We start from the raw sequence: 26,167 nt of genomic DNA, 5'->3' as shown, positions 1-26,167 counted from the left end.
CTTCAGGCTTCTGCAATGTTTTCAGAGTTTTAAGAGGAGACACATGAAAGTACATATTAAAATATTAAATATGTATTTAAATATTATTATTTAAAATGCAAGTTAATGCAGAGATAGAATGGAATTAGCCAAAATAATTATGCAAAACGTGGAATTTTGCAAAAGTGACAAGGGTCTAGAATAGTTGCCTCCATCCCTAGGACCAGTGGCATTCTTCAGTGATAAAGTTCCCAAGCTTGACGAAATGGGTCTTTTGGGAACTGAACCCTAGAATGAAATTCCATAGCTCAGCTTTCCTCAAGTACAGATATTTGTTCTGGAGATGATGTGATGTCCTCATGATTTTATTTTTATTTTTTTATAATAATATTTTATTAAGATGTCCTCATGATTTTAGGCAGAATTTGCTGATCCAAATGTTCTTAAGTGGGAAAGACTTTCTTTCTTTCTCTGCTTCACATCCCCACCTGTCTCTCAAAAGATTTTTACCCATATCCTGTAAGCTATTTTCATGCTCTTCTTTGTACTCAACTTGTACCCACCACCACCCTCCTGCAAAAGAACAACACAACACATTGCCACTTTATTTCCTCCCTCCCTCCCTCCTGGTTCTTTTATATTCCCTTCTCCTTCCTACAACATTTCCCCTCTTCTAGCCCCTTCCTTCATGCCTTTCCCCACCCCTGCCCCCCACTCCTGGAACGTCTCTGGCCCCTGACCATCTTGACTCAGCATGCAAGGAGTTGCTGGTGCTAGCACTCATCTAACTAGAAGCCTGGGGTTATATCAGGGGTTGGTGGGGCAAGCCAGTTAGGAGGCACTGGATAGGCTGTGGCACTGAGGACTACCTGAAAGTGGGTCCCAATCCACTGGTGGAGGAACATTGTGATAGAACATATAGGGTGTTTCCTCTTCTCTCCAAAAATGTGATAACCAATCAAGCATGGCTGCTCAGAATAATAGTTGGTCATCTGAAATAACGTGTTGAAAATGGTAACAGTTGCTCTTTCTGTATTTCCTTTCCTCCTGCTACCTTTAGGAAGCCTCAGCATGAACAGAGGAAAGAACAGGAGCCCAAAAGACCTCACATTAAGAAGCCTCTGAATGCTTTCATGTTATACATGAAAGAGATGAGAGCGAATGTCGTAGCAGAGTGTACTCTGAAAGAAAGTGCAGCTATCAATCAGATTCTTGGCAGAAGGGTATGACACAACCGTATTTGTGTATGTGCATGTTCTGTGTTCAGTATGTGCTGTCAAACAAACCCTTGCCCCGGTACCCACCTCGACAACGTAGTCACTGGCTACTGGGAGCTATGTGATGCAGTTTAAAATGAAAGCAAGTAGTCTTGTTGTGTCATAAAGCTGGGGCCCATAAGGTAAAGCACGTGTTTTGCATGCATAAAGGGTCAAATTTAAGTCCACAGACCTCCATTTACAAGGCTCTCAGGTAGGAGAACCAAAAAGACTCCTGACTGTGACCTGCTTTTCAGAGAAGTCAACACTAGGCTAGACCAGAAGTGGGGAATCTCTGATTCACATAGCTGTCAACTTTTCCCTTTTCTTGCGAGGAATCCTATTCAGAATAAGGGACTTTCCCTTTAAAAAGGGGGGACGTTGACAGCTATGGATTCATGAGACTTCCCAGGCTGGTGGCCACACTCACCAGCCACACCCACCAGCCCCACACCTGCAGTCATATATGACACCAGGTGTGTGGCAGGTAAAGGCAGGTGTTGGCCAAAAGGGGCTTTGCAGGCTCTACCAATTGGCAGTGCTCGCAAAGCTCTGTTGCACAGTGCTTCCAAAGAGCCCAACAAGCAGCACAAAGGACCTTTGCAAGTGTCAATCATTGGCATCATTAGGATGTCAGATGATTGGCAGGTGGGCTGTCCTATACACCTGTCAAAGTTCGTTTGTGGAGATGGAGGGGAGATAAGATTCTGGCCTGCCACATGAAAGCAGTCCTCTACTCTAGACGCACCAGTAGTAAAAGGCAGCTTCATATTTCACGCAGGTGTGCTCGCCATGTGTCATAAGACTGTCAGTGGCAGTGGAACATGAGTGGGGAAAATCCTGTTGCACTTACCGTATTTTTCGCCCCTATTTTTCCCCTCCAAAAATGAAGGGGAAATGTGTGTGTGTCCTATGGGGCGAATGCAGGCTTTCACTGAAGCCTGGAGAGCGAGAGGCATCGGTGCGCACCGACCCCTCTCACTCTCCAGGCTTCAGGAAGCTATCCGCAAGCCTTGCAAGCCTGGCGGGAGTTCCCGCGGTCTCACAAGGCTTGCGGGCAGCAGCCTGCAGCCCCGGCGAGTGTCCGCAAGCCTTGCGCGCCCGGCGGGAGGTCCCGCCGGGCGCGCGAGGCTTGGGGCGGCAGCCTGCAGCCCGAAGCACGCGGAGCCCTCTGGAGGGTGCCCCGTGCTTCGGGCAGGTGTGCGCAAGGTTTGGGGCGGCAGCTGCGGCTGGGGGGTAATAATTTTTCCTATGGTGCGTCCTATGGGCCGGTGCACCCTGTAGGACGAAAAATACGGTATGTCCTGTTTGCGAGCTTCCCATTCACATCTAGCTGTCCACTGTAGTAAGAGAATGCTACACTAGATTGGCCTTTGTTAGCCACTTGTTTTCATGCTTTGATTTGAACAAATGTATACAAATAGCCATGGTAAAATATGCAGAAGTTTTGCTGGAAGAAAGAAGTACATTTTGCAGTACATGTTTCCTTTTCTTCTGCAATATTTTCATGTGATACTTTCCTTAAACTATTAGCCAGTACTTTTTTTTCTAAAAAAAGTTTAGGGGTACTCTCATTTTCCTACTCATATTGAAATACTGCCCCTCAATGAGGCCAAACTTAGATTCACAAAATGTTTAGGGGTATGCATATCCCTGCGTCCCACAGAAAAACCCCACTGGTATTAGCAATATGACTACTATTTTGTTGAATTTGCAAGTTGAGACTTTCATTTTAAGTCTGAATTTTAATTCTCTTCTGATATTTCTTTAGCTTTCACTATGCTTGCCAGTTACTTAAACCCTTGGCTTTTAAAATGAGACTTGGCGTCAGAGTGATTAGGGCTCTATTTGCAAAGAATACTATAATGTTTATTGCTTGGGTTCTATCAAAGCACGTTCTCTGTGTTTTATTATTATGCTGTGTAAATATACCATAGGACAGAATATACCTTCTTTGGTTTTCACAAACACTGAATTAGCTTAAGCTCTTGTCTATATTTTGACAGCTTTCTGCAAGACTTACAAGTCCAATTACCTCTCGTCTCCCAAGGTAGCTCCTATGTCCTTTATTCCATGATTGGTCTCAGTGTTTGATAATGGCTTACAAAGGATAGCACCTAGGCAGGAATCCAAGTGCTGCCTTTCTGGGTAGACAGCTGTAGCTGTACTCTAGAAAGTACACTCAAATTTAGTTCCATGGAAGTACCTCTTCAGAACCTTTAAAAAACTTTTCATGCCAAATATTTTGGTATTTAAAGGACAAAAGAGTCTGAATGTACTGTCTGCTACACTTGTGTTGTGAAACAAACCACTTTTGGGGTATAGAAGTTTGAAGATTATTGGGCAGGTTGAGAGAAACTTCCACACCACATTCAATAATATGCATACATTTCGGAACCCATGGCATGGGTCAAAACAATTGATAGTCCTCCTAGATCAGGGCAGTCCAACATTTCATACAAAGTGGACTGCAAGAGTACTTTGACACGGAACCCAAAGGCTAAAATTTGACACTCTCCAAGCCCTCACACTGTCTTCTGGAAGCTAAGTGAGGTACCATGCTTTGGGAAGAAGTCACGAGGTTCTGGTACGATCCTGGAGCCCTCCTTCCTCCTTCCCAAAGTTGGGAAAGCACTTAGGACCCTGTCAGAGCCCTCGTGCTCCCTTCCCAAAGCCCAGTGTCTCACTTACCAAGCTTTGGGAAGGCATCCCGAGGGCTGGGGGCGGGCATCAAATGTTGTCAAAGGCCACCAAAAAAGGTATTTCAGGCTGCACGTGGCCCTTGAGCAGTATTCTGGACCACTCTGTCCTAGATGAAGGCAGATGTAACATTGTTAAAATAGTGTTGACAATTTGGAAACATTGTAGGTGTATTCAGTCCAAATTTCTCATCGCGCTCTAGCTTTGAGTTCTGGAGGATGGATGAAAATTTGCTACATAAGCTGGTTGTTCACTGTACTGGCTGGCTATTGCCTACTACAAGGTTCCCCAGTCCCAGAACATTCCTTAAGGAAAAGGGTTCCTTCTGAAAGTTAATGAGAAGGTGATGGATTATTTATTTTCAAATGTATATCATGATTATTATTCTTTGTGCTTCAGCAGGTTCTAGGTTGTATGCAAAGTTAAAATACATAATTAGCTAATAAACAATTTAGGGTGGTAGTCAACTAAGTTTTACTCAGAGTAGACCCATTGATATTAATGAACATGACTGAGTTAGGTCCATCAATTCTGATGGATCTATGTAGTTGAATTACCACGCCAGTCTAAACCACAACAGCAATAAAACATTTTTACTTAAGAGCACTGAGTGAAGGATGGGGAGAAAAAAAAATGTATGTATGCTGCTTTAAGAAATAAAAATATAAAAAAATAATAATATGTATACCCCATCCATATGACTGGGTTGCCCCAGCCATTCTGGGCAGCTTCCAACATATTAAAAACACAGCAAACATCCAACATTAAAAACTTCCCAATACAGGGCTACCTTCAGATGTCTTCAGAAAATTGTTTATCTGTTTGACACCTGATGGGAGGGTGTTCCCTTTGCCTTTGCCTTGTTCCCTGTAAGACAAGCCTGCAGGATCAGGCCAAGGCAACATCTCGTTAAGCAGCCTCTTCTCACAGTGGCCAACCAGATGCCTATGGAAGCCTGTAGGCAGACCATGAGCGCAACAGCACTCTCTGCCCATCTGCAATTCCTAGTAACTAGTATTCAGAGGACAACATGCCTTAAGTAAGGGTGTAGAGTGTGTCTGACGGCCAAGTGAGTATTCATTTTGTTGAAGTGCATGTCTGTAGCTTCCATGCCTGGAGGAAGCCCTTTGCAGGGCTCAGCCAAGGGACCTGCTCATTTTGTATTTTCTCATTCTCCGCTCTTACTTTAGGCTGCATTTCTGTGCAGCATTGCACATATTGTAAAGTTACCAGCCCTTCCCCCCGCCCCGAGTTGTAAATCCTACATTCTCTACAGCTAACCACGTTTGACAAAGAAGAACAGAGAATGGTTATTCCAACATTTCAGCTAGCGATAGAGGGGGCATTATGTTTGCCCACCACTTTATGCACCGTGTTTGGGTTTTCCCAGCCACCGAATGTTTAATTTGCTTGCTAAACACACGCTGTTCAAGGATGAGGGAAGCACACTGACTTCTCACTGAGGCCCGTCCTACGTAGGCAGAACTTATGGGGTAATAAATGGACTGTTTGATCACGCTGCCTCCGAAGGACATATTTGAAGGGAAAGTCTTTCCTGTGTCTGTACACAAGTCGCTTTAGCCTGAGGTCAGCTGGCTCTGTGCATCTGCCAACACACAAGAGGATTTGACTATTGGCATGTTACATCAAATATCACTTTTATAGTATTTGCGATGGCCTGCTAAAAGCCAAACTTTGAACACAGTGGCAGATGGCGCACAACTGAAATCACCTTGTAGCTGGGGGTTGGAGGGAGGAGAGAACGGTGTTGTGGGAATCTTTCCAGACTTCTGTTGAGACTTCTTTCCAAAGCAACTTCAGTACACAAACTAAGAGAGAGAGAGAGTTCTGTTTAAAAGCGTTGAAATGTTGCTGCCGCAAAACCTTTCCCAGCCCCACTTACCAAATAAATTAATACAGTGTTTTAAGCACTGTTTGTACATTTGTATAGAAGTCTGGGATAACTGTGCTACATGTTTCCACAGCTCTCGGGTTGCTATTGCTCCTAAACCTTAACCGATCCCATCAGTTAATTAAATTAAATTAAATTAAAACTGACCACATGTGTAAGTGCCCACCAACAGCAAACAATAAACAAACAAAGGAGACAGAAAAAATGAGGAGTTGCTAAAATGTTGGGTAACAACCGTGTCTTGCATAATGATGGCAAATTATTCGGAATATTACATTTGGGTGATAAAACATAGATGCAGAGATGATGATCTAACCTTTGTGATTCCCTCTGGAGGGCCCCAAACCTTTTTATTAGAAAACTATCAGCCCCTTGGGAGGAAAGCAGCATACCTTCTGTGCTACTGCTCTGTCCCCTGCTGGCTCCCTCCTCTGTTCCCTGCTGTTTGGCTCTTGGAAGCCCTAAGCTTCTACCCTCACTTCCTGCTGTGAAACAGCTGACAGGCAGCTGCGGGGGCTGGAACTGGCTGCTTCTTGAGAGCAAAAGCTGCTGTGGCTTGGAGAAGGTGTGTGTATGTGGAGAGAGAGAGAGGGGAGGGTCTGTTCACTTGTTCTAAAGATTGCCTTGCGCTGGAACAGCTGAAGTCCAGTCCTGAAATGCCAATTAATCAGAATGGGTTTTGAAACATTAAACTCAAAAGTTCGCTGAAGACTATAGTAGTAACCACAGCAATAACAAATGTTGTTCCAGTCTCAATCTGTGATGGAAATCGGGAAATATAAATGCTCCCAAAGGAAAGGAATGACTGGAAGTGTGACAGAGCTCCCACTAAAGAATGAACATACCTGCTACCCTTTTGAGAGATGGAAAAACATGATGTTCTATTGCCCCATCACTGGTGCTCAGATTAGAGCCAGTGATGCTTCTGACCATGCAAGGACATGAATGTACACAATGAGTAAGAGTAGCTGACTTTAAAAAGATTGTTATTTTTTATAACTAGGGTGACTTCTTACTCCAAGCCCCTATCTTCTGCTTCTGTGTCCCACCTCTCAACTGCTACCATTAATCTCACTTGCAGAAAGCAACTAGCAAGATAGACTGCTTTTACCTGTCTGTCTGTTCAGATGGTACCCACTTCATGGTCTCAAAACTTTGCAATGGCTTTTGAGTCTCTTACGTACCAAAACTAAATATATTCTAGGTTTCAGGCCATTTTTTGTTCTAATAGTAACTTCAGATCCTGTTGTCCAGATTTCTTTTTCTTTCCAAGTATCAGTTCAACATCTTTAGCAGTATGATGAAAAGAGAATTTTCCAAGTTGAATTGCCACGCCAGCATCATGGAAGTCAGTCCCCGAGTGGTGAGGCCTCCGCACCACGCCGGTTTAGAGCAGGGATTGACTGAATGGGTGGCAGGGTTCGCAAGGTCCGCAGGCTGGGTTAACGAGCCCGGTGGACCATATCCGGCCCCCGGGCTTTAGTTTGCCGACCCCTGCCTAAGAACATTAGAAGAGCCCTGCTGGCTGAAGGGCCATCCAGTCAAAGCGTCCTCTTCTGCCAGTGGCCAACCAGATCTCTATGGGAAGCTCTCAGACAGGAGAAACGCACGACAGCACTCTCTCCCCCCATGTGATTCTCAGCATCTAGTATTGAGAGGTATACTGCCTCTGACTTTGGAGGCAGAGCATAGTTATCGTGGTTGATAGTCTTCCATGGAGGTTGAGTCTATCTTGAAACACTATCACCGTGGGTATGTCAACAAAGTGGGTTAGAATTCATACGGATCTTACTACTTAAATAATCCTCTGTGTATAATATGGAGCTTCTCTTACCTTATCATTGAGCACTCTGTGTTTTCCCATGAACCAGAGAAATTAGAACTAATGCTGTCCTTTATTTTTAGCACGTTCTTGTACAAAAACGTAACATTCGTTCTTTCTCTCCTTATTTGCAGTGGCACGCATTGTCCCGTGAAGAACAAGCTAAATATTATGAACTAGCTCGGAAAGAAAGGCAGCTACACATGCAGCTCTACCCAGGCTGGTCTGCAAGGGACAACTACGTAAGCCGATTATTTACACTTTCTTCAGCTCGCAATTTGCAGTAGTTAAAAGTCTAGGTGAGGGTAGCAGCTAGGCCTTGAGATGCACCGTCGGCCTTGTGTTCACTTTCAATTAAGTGCCATTTATTCTCTTGCCTTTCTTTAGATTGCTTCTGCATATCCCAAACTAATCTGGAATTGGCCATGGGTGTGTTCCTGGTCCAGCTTTATGCCATGTGACAAATAACATCAAAACGGCAATTAAGGGATAGATAGCTTTGCAAACATCTGGAGCACTAATTCACATATGTCCCCCACCTGATAACTCTTTTGACGCATGCTTATCACATGGTTAATAAAAACACAGACAATGAATCTCTTCTGAAGGTGGCTTGTTGGATTTTCCTGGAACTAATCTGAGCTGTATGTTTGTGCTTTGTGTTTAAGGCTTGTTTGTGTGTGGATTTTATTTTATTAAGTAGGTAGAATGGATGTGAACTAAATTTCACACCTTGATTTGAAAAGAACAGTCATCTTCAGCTGCAGACGTATTATAAATTAATTATAAAAAACTGTTTAGTCAGTGCTGCTTTAAAAAATTATACATATTTAATTATGAAAAAAATTAACAAGCTAGACCGCTCATACCAAAACCCAATAATGATACTGTTAATGTTGAACATTTTGCCTTTTACTCATTGAAACTTATCTATCTGTATTTAAAAAAAAATTCCATACGCATGATAGCCTAGAAACTATTTGTCTGGGAATTAGCTAAGATTGAGCCTTGATCACTCCTAAATAAAGAATTCAAAGAGAAGCCTAATCCCAGACCTAGTTCTTACTTTGAAAATGCAGTGTGTCACACATTCATAAAAAACCCTCAATCCTTTGTTTGCTACAGCCATAATCCAGTATGCCTAGTTAATGATAGGTAAATAGACTTGCCCCTGAGTAAAACTCCATAAAAGAGCCACTGAGCTTCAGAGCAGAGAGAATCTCTTTTGCCCAGAACCTACATTCACTTAATAAAACCTTTTGTCTGCTCTTAATTTAAATCTCTTCTGAAAGACTTGTTTTATCCTAATGAATTGTGTTAAAATGGGCAAGAGGAAGGTAGTACTGTAACCATGCAGCTACTAGGAGCTAAGAACATGTGCTGCAGAGTATAGATTGGTTATACTGAGAGTTTATGCTGAAAACATGTGATAGCCAGTCCGACCTTTAAAACTGCGATCTCTTTCCAGTTGGAAAATGCTTTGCTTTCTGTCAAACACCCTGACCAAAATGTTTTGAGGCAGTCATGAGTATTTGCAAGAACACAGATTTATATGTTACTCTTTGTTGCAGAAATGCATCATTTTGCAGCATTTCACGTTACCACTCCTTATTACAGTTATATAGAGCTTTTTGGCTTACAAATACAGGCCTACAACTTGAATCATGGCTTCAAATGTTGTTTTAGTCTATTACTCATTATAATATATGTAACTGGGGTCCGGTAGCATTTTTCTGAAACAAGTTTCAATGTGTCTGCTTCCTGCAAGTATAGTCATTTAGGATATTTTCTTCCTTGAAATGATTTCTACTGAAAGAAGTACTCTTCACACTTAAACAACTGAGTAAGGTTTAAGGCACTTTGCAGAGCCTGGAGCTCAGTTTTGAGGAGGATCTTTTTACACTACACTGAAACTCCTGAGTTTTTTGTACCTGAATATAGGCAAAATTGTCAGAAGAATAATCCTTGTGGGATCACATAAATATGAAGATATTGAATTTGCTTTGGCTGGAAAACCCCAAATGAATATAATAGTTAAAAATAACATGGAGATAATCAGAAATGGCTTTTGATGTGCTATCACCCTTTCAGAAATGTTAAGTAGGAAGGTGATTATATGATTGTAAAAAGTGTCTGCCCCCCTCCCCACTTTTCTTGCCTAATATAGGGAAAGAAAAAGAAGAGGAAGAGAGAAAAGCTACAAGAGTCTACTGCAGGTATGCTTTATGTGTAGAGCTTCATGTTAAATATGTGTGCTATTTTAAAAATTGAGCACTTCCTTTAATGCTTATTTCTGGTTCTATATATAGAATTCTTTGCACAAACACTTCTGTATCAAATAGTACATATTCTAATGGATACTACTGCTGTCTTTATTGCCTTTTCCTTCTACACTCAGTGGGGTGCCAAACTGTAGACTTGCTCTCATTTTGAGGGAATGTATGGAATCCAGCTCTGTACTGTGTTTCGACATTTGGAAGGGAAGCGTGGCCTTCCCTTTTCTTGGAGGTCAGTACAGGCAGAAAGCCTGGAGATCACTGATAACACCTGCAAGCGCAGTTTACAATACTTTCCAAGTGCTCTTCGCCAGAGGTCTTCACAGACAGAAGCAGCACCATGTATAGGACATCCAACCTTTGCTGCTTCTTTGTACAAGCTCATGCTCTAATGGCAATGGCAGCTGAAAATTGTTTGCAGTAGCTGCAGAATTGCCACCACTACCCCTACACATACAGGCATGGGTGTTTTTAAAAGGGCTGTTTCCTTTGTTTCCAATCTTCATCCTGGTCTAGCTTCAACAAGTAGTAGCTGGGAGCCACTACTGGTTGAATCATAGTCCCTACTGACTCTACTGACCTCCAGAAGTAGGGGGGTGAGGAGGGAACAGGCAGCAACAGGTATCTCGGGTCTACACATTCCCTCACTGTGAAGATAACTGGTTGACTGATTTGGTATGGGGATGCTGCACTGTTTCATATATTCTCCTATTGTTCTCTAATGTAATTAAACATTTTTAAAAAGACAGGAGGAGCTGGTCTTTACAGCTGCCTGGTAGGTTGGCTCAAAGCATCAGTGAGGTCCTTTCACTTTTTTTGTATATTAAATAAAACAAAATGGCTGGTATAAGAACCATGAAAGACAGAGGAAATCAATCGGCAATCAATATCCTAGTAAAATACCTTTTATTTGGAGTGTGCAAAAAATAAAATAAATTATTCAATGGAAATTTGTTAAAAGCAACAATCTTCTACAGGTGCAGCCCCACGAATGACAGCTGCCTACATCTGAAGCATGGTAAGAATATTTCTAAAGCCTTTCTGCTAAATTTATTATTATTATTATTTTAAAAATTGTCTCTCTCACTTTGACTCTTGAACTATATAGCACATGGCTTTTTAAAGTGCTTTCTCCTCAAATGAATGCTCTCACAATTGATGGTTTTTATACCGGCTGTGTATTTTAGCCCCAACTCTTTTTGTTATTTAACTTGCATGAACCAAACTGATCATACCTCACTGACTAGCTGAAAGTCTGCCTGTAGGGCACAAAAATGATTTCACAAAGTCAGGGATGGGGAGCTTCTGGCCCTCTGGATGTTGTTGGACTCTGACTCCCATCAGCCCCAGCTAGTGGGGTCATGGGAGTTGGAGTCCAGCATCTTCTGGGGACCCACAGGCACCCTATCCCTGCATTAAGTAGTTGAACCATTTTGGCTGGCAGTGTACTGCACAAATCCTCATTAGAAGCGAGTTAGAATGGTTTCTAAGCACCCAAATTAATTTGCCATAATCAGTTACAAGTATATTGCAGGCTGGGCAGCAGAAGGGAGCACTGGCTTGACATTCTAATGTTCTGTTATGTTTGAACGTCATAGTTATGAATGCTATAAGGAAGTGGATCTTTATTTAATCTCTTTTGACTCCTATCTCCTATAAATGCATGTGTTAAATGTTGGGTGTGGTAAATACCGCAGTACTTACAAAGGGATTAAAGTTGCGGAGGTTAAGGTAGATACTGAAATTAATGCCAGTAATGGTTATGTGAAGACAGGAGTGCCTGGCATGCTCTGGTCCATGGGGTCACGAAGAGTCGGACACGACTAAATAACTAAACAAACAAGCAATGGTTATGTAACTAAATGTCTGCTAAAAATGCAAAAGTTAAGTTTGCATTGCCATGATAGGCTTTTCTACTGCTTAGTTTACTAGCAAATGAGCTAATGTGTTGCATGGTGTGTTTGCAGAAATCTAGATATAAATTAGCTTTGATGCTATTGAATTTGGGATATGGTGTTAAGGGTTCAATAACATCACACAGATTTTGTTTCTTTGCCTACCTCTAGAAAGCCCTCTGCTGGCTCATTTGCAAATGGATGCTTTATATCTGCTGCTCAGACTAATTTTATGAAAGGAAATGTAATGATGACGGAAACTGTAGCCTATCCTTAAGCAGTTTTGGAGGTTTTGTTTTGTTTCATTTTTTTTTAATCCAAGTGAACCTTTCTCTACTTTTTTCGGTGGTGGATTTGGAACTTAATGATCCTACAGCAGTTCATCTCACATTTTTCATTGAAAGTTTGGATAATACAGAACAGGCTTCCTCAGACTCAGCCCTCCAGATGTTTTGAGACTCCAATTCCCATCATCCCTGATCACTGGTCCTACTAACTAGGGATCATGGGAATTGGAGGGCCGAGTTTGAGGAAGCCTGATATAGAATGTAGTCACACCAATTCCATGCATAGAAATCGCAAAACATGAGGTTGGAGTGAGTGATGGAATGAACGAATGAATAAAAGTCTTGTGTCTCAAGTTAAAGGCATGTCGTCTGGATCAGTTATCTTGAATACTGGGAACATCACATTTTCCCACCAAGCTATTGCTTTTGGGAGAATTAGATATCCTTAAATAGATAGGCTTCTCTGAGGATTCAATACAACAGATGACCGAACCACTGCTCATTTTTTGTGCTATAAATTGATCATCTAAAAAGCCTTGTGAGTTTAGGAACCAAATGAGACTCTAGCCAAAAGCATCCAGTGCTCAGGAAGAAAGGCATTAAATATCCTGGATAGCTCCTATGAGCTCCTTTCACTTGTCTTCCTGACCTCGTTGGGCTGCCAACACAACTCTCCTTACCCTTTCCTAGTGCTGTCCCTCGTCTTAATCCACACTCCTCTAAATCCCCAAATCTCTTGTGCAAAAAAAGTAGATATATGCAAATTGGCTTAATTTTCATAATCCTGTTGATAGAATTGGGGGAGGGGGGTTGGCACTGTGTACACACAGCTGCTTCTATAGCTTGCCCTAAGCAGAGAGCAGGACCAGGAAGTACCCATCATAGGAAATGGGCTTCCAGCAAAACAAATGCAGATGATAAAAGCTTCCAACACACACGGCTGAATGTGACTTCTTGTGGGGGAAAGCCTCTAACATGGCCATTACTTAATAATTTTTCAGGGTGGTTTCACACTTGCCCCCCAAGTCCAGCTGTTGCATAATGTGATATACTTTAGTCATTGGAGTTTTATTAAGCTGTTTGTGGTGTGTTTGTTTGCTGTTTTATGACCTATAGTTACGAATATGACTTTAAATTATTAGTTACAAATATAAATAACTATTAGGAGGGAAAATGAAAATAAAGCTGCCAGTTTTTCATTATCCAGTTCTATGGTGTGGCCACATTTTTAACACTGTGTACAGTTCTGCTGCCCTTGTCTCAGAAAAGGGTAGTATTTTATTTCCATTTATTTTAAAACATTTGCATTGTGAAAACAAGAGAAATGCAGTGCCCACAGAATCCAAGAGAATCCAGTACAAGTAGTCGGTGTAAACCACCCAGGAACACTTGGGTAAACAAAAAGGTTTACAGCATGTGCCAAAAACACAAAATAGTTTCTGCATACCTTAATTTCTGGAGGCTGTTTAACATGATAGGTGCTAGTAAAGGCCCTACTCTGACTGGCTGCTAAGTGGACATGTGACTCTACCGGGGGGGGGGGACTTACCTAATGACCTTAGTGACTGAGGAAATCCCTATTGTAGAGTTGGGAATGGTGAAGAAAAAGTCAGCCAAAATGATCACGGCTTGAATCTCTTTCCGATAAGGAAAGGCTAAAGTACCGTATTTTTTGCTCTATAAGACTCACTTTTTCCCTCCTAAAAAGTAAGGGGAAATGTGTGTGCGTCTTATGGAGCAAATGCAGGCTGCGTAGCTATCCCAGAAGCCAGAACAGCAAGAGGGATTGCAACTTTCGCTGCGCAGCGATCCCTCTTGCTGTTCTGGCTTCTGAGATTCAGAATATTTTTTTTCTTGTTTTCCTCCTCCAAAAACTAGGTGGGTCTTGTGGTCTTGTGCGTCTTATAGAGCAAAAAATACGGTATTTGGGACCTCTTAAACTGATGACTTCAACTGAGACTAGCAGCACAATCCTATGCATGTTTATTCAGAAGTAAATCTCACCATGTCCTATAGGGCTTATTTGCGCCAAGTATGTATAGGATTGCAGCCTGCTGAGGAAGGCATGATAGAGGCTGATATCATAAAACACCTGGATTTTTAGGCAATATTTTCAATGAGTGCAGTAATCATGGTGCCCTCTGGCTACTTCAAGCATATTGAAAATGACAGAACATTTTAGACAGCCCTTGGCCCACTTTGTAAAAATATGCCCTCCCATCAGATGTTGTAGTAGTATGCCATGAGTGAACTATGCCATGGATTATTATTTTTTAAAGAAATGCAATTCAATCTGCATTTCCATGTTCTGATTTGAACACTGGCACAGGAGTTGTGAACCAAGGAGGTTTGCTTCAAACTGTGGAATGAACCAAATCTATCCCATATCCCTAGTTCTTTAGAGGAAAAACTTAACTGCTAAGCAAAATTTCTCTGATATGAGACTATATACTAAGTTATCCAGAGGCAACATATAGTAGAGAAATTATGTGGTTTATGTATTTGCCTGCTAATAACTATTGCTTTGAAATGTCTAAGGATATATAATAGAAAACGAAAAAGCCCATGTGCTAAATGGTGGGAATATGTAAACATGTCTGGCTAGCCATACCTTCAGTTGTGCAGCTCATAATGTCTTGCTGCAACACACATAGCTTCCCTAAACACTGAAATGTGTGTGTGTGTGTTTTGCTTTTACAGTGGTACCTCGGGTTAAGAACTTAATTCATTCTGGAAGTCTGTTCTTAACCTGAAACTGTTCTTAACCTGGGGTACACTTTAGCTAATGGGGCTTCCTGCTGCCACCACCACGCAATTTCTGTTCTCATCCTGAAGCAAAGTTCTTAATCCAAGGTACTATTTCTGGGTTAGCGGAGTCTGTAAACTGAAGTGTTTGTAACCGGAGGTACCCATGTATTGAAATAAAAAGAATTAAGTAGCTCAATAGGTAAAAATTGGATGATTATATTCCTCTTGCATTCCCCTTTTAGAGTATGCCTTTTTTTGTCCTGTTTGCATTTCCTAATACTTATCAGCAGTAGCTTTCATCGTAAGTATGGATTTCAGCTAGGTGTAAGGGTGGGGGGAATCAGTCCTGACAATTTCTCTAGAAAGCTATTTGTATTTTTCCAGAGCTGGGTGTGCTGTATCTTTACCTAGAAAACATGGCTCTTCCTTACCAGCTAGTATATACCCTAATTCCACTTCGTACTTGTGCAGGTGCCTTGATGGCCATCTATTGGCTGTTGTCTGTGATGTTTCCTCCCTTTCCTGTCTCTTTCCACATGTGAATTCACAGCAAAATTAACACTTCAGCTACACTTGAAGAAGTGTGCATGCACACAAAAGCTCATACCATAACTTAGTTGGTCTCTAAGGTGCTACTGGAAGGAATTTTTTAATTTTGTTTTTACTACGGCAGACCAGCATGGCTATACCTACCTGTAACTTCATTAATGATTATATATATGTTCTCATCCCCATGTACGATGCCCACAGTGACAATGGCTATTATTACTGTTCTGGTAAAGTAAGGCAAACAGAAAAAAATTCAAGCCAAAATAGTGCAGTAATCTTTATCTACGTAAAGACCTATAAAGCAGGTTCATATAATACTCTCTTAACAAAGGAAGGCAAGCACTCTGCTCTCCTTCCTTTATGTTTTCCCAGTGGCCACACACCCCTCTTCCTCTTTGACCCCACTACTTGCTAGCTGCTCTTAGCAGAAACCGCTGTCTTTATTGGCTGAAAGTGTCTCCCTGCCCCTGCTGTGCGGCTGTGATTTTTCCTAAGCCGTTTCAAAGAGGAGACCAAGCCCATTTGTCTAATTAGGGAAAATTAGTCTGCCAGAGAGAACAAGACAGCCAGCCAGCTAAGAGTACAGTACTGAGCAAAGCCTACCATCAAGACCATTTTGAAGATAACACCATGTTGTACTTTGATTTAGGCCCAGATTGCATATTACTTTTTCTCACACAAAGTGAAATTTAAGCACATTGTTGCTGTCCTTCTATGGCAAATACATTTGATTGAAAAGCACTCTCTAGTGGCAAGAAGCTGGAATCATCAGCCCCATTATGATAAATTTGAGGATGTATTTAAATGAGGGAACAGTTGTGCAAAACCAATACATCAAAATTTCACTGCATGGCAACCTTCTTTAAAGTGCTAACATGTGAAGAGTCAGAAGGGGATCTTGCTCTGAGTCTTCTAAGAAATTGGTTGTCCCAGACTAGTTGTATATCTATAGAACAAGCCTTGAAAATCAGCCATGATGTGACAGGGGAAGTGATGGGGAAGATTACCTCTCTAACTATTGGAAGGAAAAAAATATTTGTGATTTTCAGTTAATTGTATGAAATCCAGGTTTAGACTTGTGGCTGATCTGCAATCGTGGTAAGATTGATTGATTGATTGATTGATTGAGGTTTGGTGACACCTACAGCTAGTAAATTAAAATTCTTCAGTTGTTATCTCAACTCTTGGGCATAAATGAGAGTGCAAGTCTATTTGTTGATAACTGCTTAGTGTATAATATGATGACATCACTAACTCAGTAAGCTGTAGCAGCAAATGCATTCTGTGCAACTCCCACTGAGTAGAGCAAAGGCACACCAGACGTACAGTCCAGCCTTCACTATTAAACTGTTAAGACTGCATAGAGGTAACAACTTCAGTCTTCTTGTTTCGTGTATAACAGGGTGACACCTGGTGGGAGAGAGGGAGAATGAAACGCTTAATTGGACTTGCTTCTTTCCCAGTTAAGTGTTGCTGTTGCAAACATGTGTATTTCATGCTGTCATCCTAGAACAACTTCACTTGACCAAGTTAAAGGCTAATCTAGTCAGTTGTGTGTGCCCAATTGAATGCATCTGGGAGGCTCAAAGGATGCCATAAGGCAGGGGTGAATGAAGATCCTGTGGCTCTCCAATTGTTGTTCTCCAGCCCTCATCAACCTCAGACAGCATAGCTAACTGTGAGGGATTGTGGGAGCTGTAATCCAACAACATCTGGAAGATAAGTTCCTGATTCCTTGCATAAGGCAACAACCCTCCATTGTTGTTGAACTCTTGAGTCTGGTACCTGATAGCAAGAACTGTTGTGTTGCTTTCCCCAGTCTGGGGCCAGCAAAAATTGTTAAGACTACAACTCCTCTCCCACCATCCCTGAACCACAGGCCATGCTGGCTAGGAAAGGGACTGGCTAGGAATGGGAACTGGAATGGAAAAGATTTGAAGGACACCAGATTGGGAAACGCAGCACTATGGACATGAAAGCTCCCTTTTGCTGTTATGACTTATAGTTGACTGTGGTTTTGTCTAACCCATCTTGTGGTGCAAATGTCCAGAAAAGACAAGGGAATTGTAGTATCCACGGTTAGTGCTGAATCTGGATGTTCCTCTTTGACAGTGCAGATTGATGAAGAATTGATGGGTCTCAGATAAAAAATGGCTTTTGCAGCACCTGCTATTACTATGAGAGCTGTATGAACCCAGTTGCTTTCCAGTTGTCCAGACCTCAGTTTAACAGGACAGATGAACTCTAGGCTATTTCTGGTTCAGCCGCCTATAATGTCATCATGATCACATTACTTTTATCTCCGACCCGGAAATAACTGTGGTCAGGGCCCATGTAAATAGACCCGTTCAAACTGACTTCCATGGGAATATCATGTTTCACAGCCCCTTCAAAGACTGTCTGTTGGAAATTACATTTAAATCCAAATTTCCAGATCTTAGGCAGTATCTTTCCACCTCTCCCCGGTCTCTGACTGCCTTGCAGATTTAGGGCCAAATATGTACACTTTTAAAATAATTGCATAATCTAAAACTCCATTGACAATGGCTTCATATGAATAGAGGTGGGGATGGAATTTGGGGCAGTAGTGTTTTACAGTGTGGTTCTAATCCTTCCTAGAGGGTAGATTTGATTATCAGATTTTTTTAAAAAAATCTTTACCGCTTAATATATTTGAAGTACTGTATCTATAAGTGGTGTATAAAAAAGGACCAACAACAGACAACTTGAACAAAATGTTACAAAGTAGAGTTACATATAAAAATGTTACACTAAAACAAAGTTACTAATATGCACGCACGCGCGCACACACAACATCAATTCGTTTTCCTTCTGACACTCCCTCCCTCCAGGTTCACATCCAGGGTCCAAACAAACAGCCAGCTCACCCACAAAAAAGTCACACAACAAGAAGAATTCCTGGAAACAGCAGGCATCACCCTAGTCTCTCAATCTAGACTTGCTTTTTATGGGCAGGCCCAAGGTGGATTGTACTTCCTCAAGCTGCCCATGGTTGTGTCCCATTCAGCTGCACACTCCACACCCAGTGCCAGGTGCAGCAGGTTTGCTGAGTTTTCCAAGGGGCCCAAAGGATGGGAAAAGACACCCCCCCCCTCCACTCACAGCTCTTTCTTTATTCTCTGTCCTGGCCTCCTCCTCTTTAAGCTTCTAGGTATTAGAAGGTTGTGCTGGTGGAATTGTGCTTTTGACAACCAGGACTTTAGCTTATGTGCCCTGCAAGGTTCTCTCTTTCTCCTGTGCCGCTCCAAACCATTTAAAATATGCACAAAGCCACTGGACATGTTCATCTGGCAATTTGGGGTATGGTGCCATCGGTATGCTGACACCAATACTCTCCATCATGTCTGCGAAGGTCATGATTGGGTATTTGAAGTCATTGAAGGAATGGATGTGGGCTAAGAAATTGAAACTTAACCTAGACAAGAAGTACATGGTGTAGCGACATAGGTTCAGCCCGATTTGACGATGTTGCTCTACCCTTAAAAGAATCAGTTTGGTTTCGGAGTGCTACTACCTCCCATTTTGCTCCTAGATTTTCTGGCGCTGTCTTTGACTGGCTTTGGTTGGTGTACTAACTACACCTGTTCCTGGATAAGGCAGACCAGGCCACAGTTGTGCATGATTTGGTTACATCAAGTTTAGACTACTGTAGGGCTCTTTGTGTAAGGTTGTCTTTAAAAAGTATTTGGAAACTACAGCTGGTGCAAAATGGTGCAGCCAGTTGTGTGATAAGAGTCATTTCTTTAGAGCTCAAGACTCCATTGTTGTGCAAGATTCACTAGCTTCTAGTCTGTTTTCAGCTAAACTCAAAATATTGGCAATTACCTTTAAGCCCTAAACTGCTTGGATCCAGGTTACCTGAAAGGCTGCCTCCTCCAATGTGGCCTTGCTTTCTCAGCTCATCAATGGAAACCCGCCATTACATCCTGCTGCCATCAGAGTTGCAGCTGATTAGGACACCCAAGAGGATGTGGAACTTCCTGCCCCAAGATATCCACTCCCTGCCCTCTTGGTAATGGTGTTTGGGCACCATTTATAATCACTTTAACTTAGTGGGCTGATTTTGTGTTATTTCCCTTATTAGATTGCTCTTATATGGCACGACGACTATAGTTTAGCTGGTTTAACATTTTTCATATGATAAGTTTTTAGATGTGAGCTGCCCCAGGTGCTCTAGCAGAAAGTAGATAGATGTATTTGAAGGAGAGTCATGCATAAAGTAAAACCTTAAAGTGAAACTTTCCCCTTTTTCAAAGTCTAATTAATTTTTGAACCGGTTTATTTGCAGTCATTTATTGACATGGATTGAAGCCCATGTTTCTCACGGGCGATGGGGTTGCACTGCTTGATATATTGCTTCTCTCTAAAATCTGCCATGAGAAGATAAAGCATTGCAAGTGTCACTATTGCCTCTCCCCCAATTACTGATCATTATTGGTAAAAGAATCCTGATGCACAAATCACTGATCATAATGTCAACTGGACTGTATCAAATCAGATGGGGCAAGGGAGGTAAATGCCATTTCCTGTTGATGATAACCTAGGATTGCCAACAATGGATGAATCCTTTGCCTTTTAAATTAACTAAGTAAACTGCATATGAATATATATTTATCTAATTAAAACAATAATTCTGGTACGCTATTATAATGAAATATCAAAAGATTAGCACCTGTATTGAGGTTATATTAATATACAGTTTAATTAATTATCAAATTTACTTGGTAGGCTGCCCTAGATATTACAATCAGCAGGAAATAGTCTTCCCCCATCCTGAAGCCTTGATTTGATACAACCAGTGTGTCCTTAAATTGCACCCCAGACTGATTAATATCAAATAGCCAGAAGTTTAGTTGGTCAATCTACTGATTTATAAAACTTGCAGCCCTGACAGAATGACACAAGGGAGTTAGTGATTCCTTGACATTGCACCCTATTAAATTAGTGAGCTTGGGTTTAGATCATCAGGGTTTAAGAACTGTGGGATGGAACTGATAACTGAACTCAGAGGGGTGCAATAAAAATGATAATGACTGACATGGAATGCATGACAAATGAGGAAATGTTGGAAGGCGATGGTCAGATGTTGCTTAGATTGGGGGGGGGGGGAGATTATGGAATGTAGCATTTCTCAGATATTTTAAAGCGTGGGCACTGATCACTGGACCAGTTAAGGAAATGCCAATGGGAAGTTTGTTTAGGATGCAACCAAGTACACTATAGAGCTTAACTATAAAGTGTTGTAGAAAGGAACAAAATGCCTGGGGGAATGGAAGGGCACCCTCTAAGCAGCTCTGGAGTAAAAGGGCTGTCATTTCTCTGTGGTTTTAATCATGAGGTTGCTGTCATGGCAGAACTTGGGTTTGATTCACTTTCCTGTCCCTTTTAAGCTCCGACTCACTCATAAACGTTAGCCTGAAAACATATTTATTCATGAGCAAATCCAACTGAAATAACGAAAAAACGTACTCCTATGTAAATGTGTCTCCACTCGCTCACACACCCCTTTTAAAAATGCAGTGCAAAAAAGGCAAGACCTTGTTGGGTACTTTTTGTGGGGGGGAGAGAATTAAATTTCAGCTTCTGATCTCTGCATGTCGCAGGTCTCAAATTATGCACCCTTTCTCGCTGCCAAAATTTCAGTGTTATCTTTTAACAGTGGACCGTTTTCTTCCCCCTTTCTGCCCAACTTTTATTTCTGAGGAACGGTTTCCTTCATTTCTCTGCAGTCAGTCCTCTGCACTACACCATAACCCAGCATACTGGGATCTCGTTGTGGCTCGGGCTCAAGGCTTCACATATGCTAAAATGTGACTCGCAGCGCTTTGCTTTGAAGCCTAACCACAGCCAGGGAGCTGTAATTGCCGTCTTTGATTGCGCCGACTTCACTTGCGGCTTGGACTTTGCTTGGGCATGCCTGCCTTGGCGAGACTTCAGCTGCAGCCCTCCAGTGAAGCCTTAGATGTGGGAAGTCTTCAGTCTCTGTAGCACATACCTGCGGTTTCTTGAAAAGAATCCTGGCTTGACCTGTTTTATATCTGTAAGGCAACACCATAGCTGTTCCTTTAAGGCTCCAATCAACTTATTGGCAGGGAATGGAAGCCGCTTCCCCTTTGTAGCTCATGCTTGCAGGAGTTTGGATGTTTATTAATATTTATTGCTATAGGTATTTAGAGCCGGCGGAGGACTTTTAGTTCACGGACTTCAGCAGAGCTACTGAATTGATTCACTATATGTTTTCTTGGCAAATGTGTAAGCACGGACAAACGCACGAACCAAAATCAGAGGCAGAAAATCTTGAACTCTGGGTAGCCTCCAGGGAAATTTTAACTATTGTATTTGCAGACCCCCTCCACTTTGGGGGAAGGGTGGCCCAGTGTAGGAAAGAGGTAGAAAGGTTGTTAAGAAAGTGCAACTGTGGCAGTTTGAAGGAAAATAATGGCAATTAAAAAGGTCCGCTATCGTGAAGGAGGCAGCCAGAGCAAGGCCACGAACATTATTTTAACCTCCTCACTTCAAAGGAGGGCTGCTGGTAAGAGGAGGAAAAGCGTGAACCATCTCAACAGAAGGGCATTTCATTTCCTTCAGCAAGGAGTGCATTCCTGTCTGGTAACGGGGAATAACTCTGAATTGCAGTGTTTGTATCGGGCTCTGTGAACTGCTGGCCTGGCGCCTCAAGGCCGCTCCTCAACAGGAAACACAATGTTTTAATGTAAGACTGAGAGGAAAACCTTCCCAGGAAGAGCAACCTGGACCAAACCTTTGAAAATCCGGGATGAAAAGGCCCAAAGTAAATATAAATCAGCAGGGTGGCGCTCTCTTGCTCTCTCCCTCTCTTGCCAGTGTTCCTCTGCTGTTTGCTTTGCCTCTCTCCTTTGTGCCCCCTGGAAAACCTAAGCCCTTGTCACATGGCTCTTTTGATCCCCATGTTTTCTGGAGCAGTTTTCTGAGACAGGAAGCTGAGGCAGTTTTTTGGTTTTGGTTTTTAATTTGGGGAGTTTTATGAGGAAATGGGAAGTAGGTTAGTCAGTTACAGACCACCTCCACTGAAAGCAGCACTTTCCCAGAAAGCACTTGACTTTGCTGTTTAAAGACGTCAGGAAGATTTAACAAACAGTAACGTAAAATCAGGGTCCTAGCAGGTGAATGTCATATGAGCAAGTACAGGAAAAAGGAAACTATACACTGTAATCTTAAACGCTGTGCAACAGTCTTTGTGTTTCTATAGCAGTTTTATTCATGAAGCATTTTTGGTTCATTCCTCCCCTCGCTCATACGTACATGTGGTCACACTTGATCGTCAGGCAGATGCCATATATGTTGATGGGGCAAAATAAAAAAAATAGGATTAGCGCTGTGGAAAGACAGTCAGTGCAACCTTCTGTGCAAATACAGGTGTTCATGTGAATGTATGTACTGCTTGTTGAGTGTCCATGCTTAAGTTCTGGTAAAGGTGTGACGTTTCCTGTTAAATTTAATCGGCCAGGCACACAGATTTGAAAACACTAGGTTTTTTTTCTTTTCGAAAAATGGAGTCAACCCTTCAAAATGCAACCGTAGCATTAGTCAACAGCTGGATAAAACATGCAGCAACATCATCATGTCTCATACCTAAGTAGTAAGGCAGGCATCCCCAAACTCAGCCCTCCAGGTATTTTAGGACCACAACTCCATCATCCCTAGCTAACAGGACCAGTGGTCAGGGATGATGGGAACTGTAGTCCCAAAACATCTGGAGGGCTGAGTTTGGGAATGCCTGTAGTAAGGGAATATTCTGTATCAACCCATTATTGGAAGTCAATATGAAAAATTGCCAGCCATCCATAAACCTGGCTTGATATATTTGCCCTAAGCACTCCAGGTTCTCCCTAGGGCTGTATTGTTTTTTGAAGCAACAACAATAGCCTGAGGCCCTGTAAGTGAGAAGCACTGTACAAAGAGCAACACAGCGCAGAGTGTAGGCTTTTTACTATGATGCTAAGGAATCCTCTCTTCCCCGTAGCAGTTAGGACATTATTGTGTTTCTGTCGTTACACAAAGTCTGCGGGACCTGTTGTTTCAAGCTAGCTTTTGACTGCAGTCCTTCTGTGGGTGCTTAGTCTTAATTGTTGGCTATTGTTAGCAATGACCTTGTTTTGTAACCACTGTGAACAATGGAAAAAACAGTATAATGTATTTCAGTTAGTGTGCTTATAAAATCCTAGTCTGACCTTCAAACTACATTCACAGAGTATGTGAAGGAAAAGCAGAATCACACCTGCTGGCTCCCATCCCTGGTCATGTGTGAAAGGAACTATCCATGTGTTTATCTGTACAATTGTGTATTTTATATGCACACACACAAGTACCAAGCACTGCGTGATCCCAGTCACACACATATATAAGCAACATGGGCACAGCTGTGTTCTATTCTTATGCTGTACATGTGGACATAGCTGTCAACTTTTCCCTTTTCTTGCAAGGAATCCTATTTGTAATAAGGAAATTTCCCTTAAAAAAAGGGAAACTGACAGCTATGCATGTGGAAGTCAGGTAGGGACCCTGAGGTTCCATGCTCCTACTCTAAATGCTAAAAAGTAGTATAATCAAACAAACAAATAACAAAGTGTCTTGATACTTAAATATATACCCTAAAACTTTTCACCTTTCTGTTCCCTGCAGGTGGAAAGAGAAACGCTTTCTCAACGTGCAAAGCAAAGGCAGCGACATCAGGGCCCCTTCTGGAAATGGAAGCTTGTTAAAATCTCCAGGCATGTCCTTCATCTGCACAGACCACCATCAAGGAGTATGTCTAGGATGCTGACAACACTTGCCCCGATGTCACTGCTTAAAAAGACACTGAACCATAAAGACAATCACTGCCAGGCCCCTTTGCTATCATGGAGTCCCAAATCTTAACACAATAAAAGAGAGCAAGGAGAACATGTCAGAACTTCCCCAGTCAGCAGAGTAGCTCCTTTCCTTTTCGGTCTTCGCTCCGCCTTACACTCCTGTTTATATCTCTCATGCGTTGTCAATGCTGAGTCAGCAGCAAATATAGTTCGGCTGTGTTTTTGTTTTGCTTCAGGCAGCAGAATGATGTAAAAAAACCAGCAGCAACTCCCATCCTGGCCCTTCACACCGAAATGAACACACTTTAAATTCGTCAAGGAAGGCACAACCCAGTTTATTTAAATGCTGCAAAAGGATCGATCTTGGATTTTTAGCTTTTAAAAAAAGAAAACTTGAATGCTTTTTATGTTTTAGTTATTTCCTTGGTGTACATTTTTTTTGAGCTTTTAAAGAAGCATCCAAACGCCTGCCCGCCCCTTATTTTTTAAGAAAAGGAAATTCCTATCCTCTCCCCCCCCCCCCGCTGCCCCACCCTGCAGGAGAGGAACCAAAATGTTTGGAGGACTGTGGCTTTTTGTTCTGTTAACACTTTGTAGCATAACCATCCTCATTGTATATGTGTACTATGGAGTTAATACTAAACATAACCCATCAGCTGATCACCAGCCATGTTCATCTATTTCATTTACTCAGTATGTGTAAAGGCAAGATATTTCATCAGGTCTGACTACAGCGAGCTCTCCTCCTCCACCTTCCCTGAATTTCCTTGTAAAGAAAAAAAAAAAAGCCCAGCACTTGAATTATTATTACTTCAATTGTTCTGTATTTGTATCTGTTTTTGTTAGCCTGTTTAGTGGGATTTTATGCCAGTTGTTGAAATGAGCATCGATGTACCCATTTTTTTTAAAAAAAAAAATAGTTAAAAAAAACCTTTTTGCCAAAAATACCTGTCAACCAATATATATTTTGTCATTCCAGTATGAGTTAATGTGCTGAGCATTTTTTTTTTGTTTTTGTTTTTTTAAAAAATAAAAGCTTTGTAATAAAACTACAAAATACTTTATGGCTGTTTAAATGAGTCAGGGGAAGAAGGGGCCATAACTCAGCAGGAAGAATATTTGCTTTGCATGCAAAAAGTTTCCTGGTTCAATCTGCAACATCTGGCTGGATAGGACAGACTGCCTGCCTTGTAACTCTGGCGAGCCACTGCAAGTCAGTGCAGATAATACCTGAGCTAAAAGGACTAATATACCCAGACTCAGTGTAAGGACACTTCCAGTATTTATACAATGCTCTCCAAAACAAGTGCAAGAGGACCCGCTGGGAAAAAATAATCAGCTGTTCCGTTAGTTTTAAATGCCTTTGTGGGAGTGAATCCCAATTAAAACCTGACAAGTGAGTCCTGGGGGGGGGGGGGCTTCAGCCCATGGACTACATTTTGTCCAGCAGGTGGCTCTTCTCCAGAACAAGCCCCCACCCCTGACATCACATGTCAGGTATGGGGCAGGTAAGAGATGTGGCTGGTTCAGCTTCATGATCAAGTTCGCCACAGGAAAATGTTGCGTGCAGTTAAATCCACACGGAAAGCAGGGTGGAACTCAAAGCAGGGCAGGGAATTCAAGCTTGCTAATCTGCAGCTTCAAAGCATGGCTCTTTGGAAGCCTTGAGTGATGCTTTGAAATCACTATCTTCCCCCAACTTCACCAGGTGGGCTGGTCAAGCCAGTTCTCAGTCACATGACACCAACTTTGCCTGCCAAGCTGGTGAGGAGGTACTGGTCTGCCAAGTCCAAAAGGTTCCCCCCACTGCTGTCCTAGAGTTTGTATCTGGACTTAGGTTGCTTCATCTAGATCAGGCATGGCCAAATGTAGCCCTCCAGTTTTGGGACTA

General features: G+C 42.1%; 1 protein-coding gene across 5 annotated transcripts in view; it reads left to right on the top strand.

Annotated features, from left to right (window-relative positions):
* LEF1 (lymphoid enhancer binding factor 1) overlaps window positions 1-25,333 on the top strand; it is a 100,902-nt gene extending 75,569 nt beyond the window's left edge. For 4 of the 5 annotated variants that reach the window (XM_082237020.1, XM_082237016.1, XM_082237018.1 and 1 more), the window contains 4 exons: window positions 1,040-1,202; window positions 7,804-7,911; window positions 9,837-9,885; window positions 24,107-25,333. In XM_082237020.1, coding sequence (XP_082093146.1) covers window positions 1,040-1,202; window positions 7,804-7,911; window positions 9,837-9,885; window positions 24,107-24,186 — 400 coding nt within the window. In that variant the 3' untranslated portion in view covers window positions 24,187-25,333. Of the gene's footprint in view, window positions 1-1,039; window positions 1,203-7,803; window positions 7,912-9,836; window positions 9,886-10,922; window positions 10,964-24,106 lie in introns of all 5 variants that reach the window. The other variant, XM_082237019.1, reaches the window with a different exon arrangement.
* The last annotated feature ends 834 nt before the right edge of the window (window positions 25,334-26,167 follow it).

Source organism: Podarcis vaucheri, assembly GCF_965113315.1.
Source record: "Podarcis vaucheri genome assembly, chromosome: 9".
Taxonomy (NCBI): domain Eukaryota; kingdom Metazoa; phylum Chordata; class Lepidosauria; order Squamata; family Lacertidae; genus Podarcis; species Podarcis vaucheri.
Note: the sequence above shows the minus strand (reverse complement) of the source record. Positions and strands in the feature narration are given on the sequence as shown.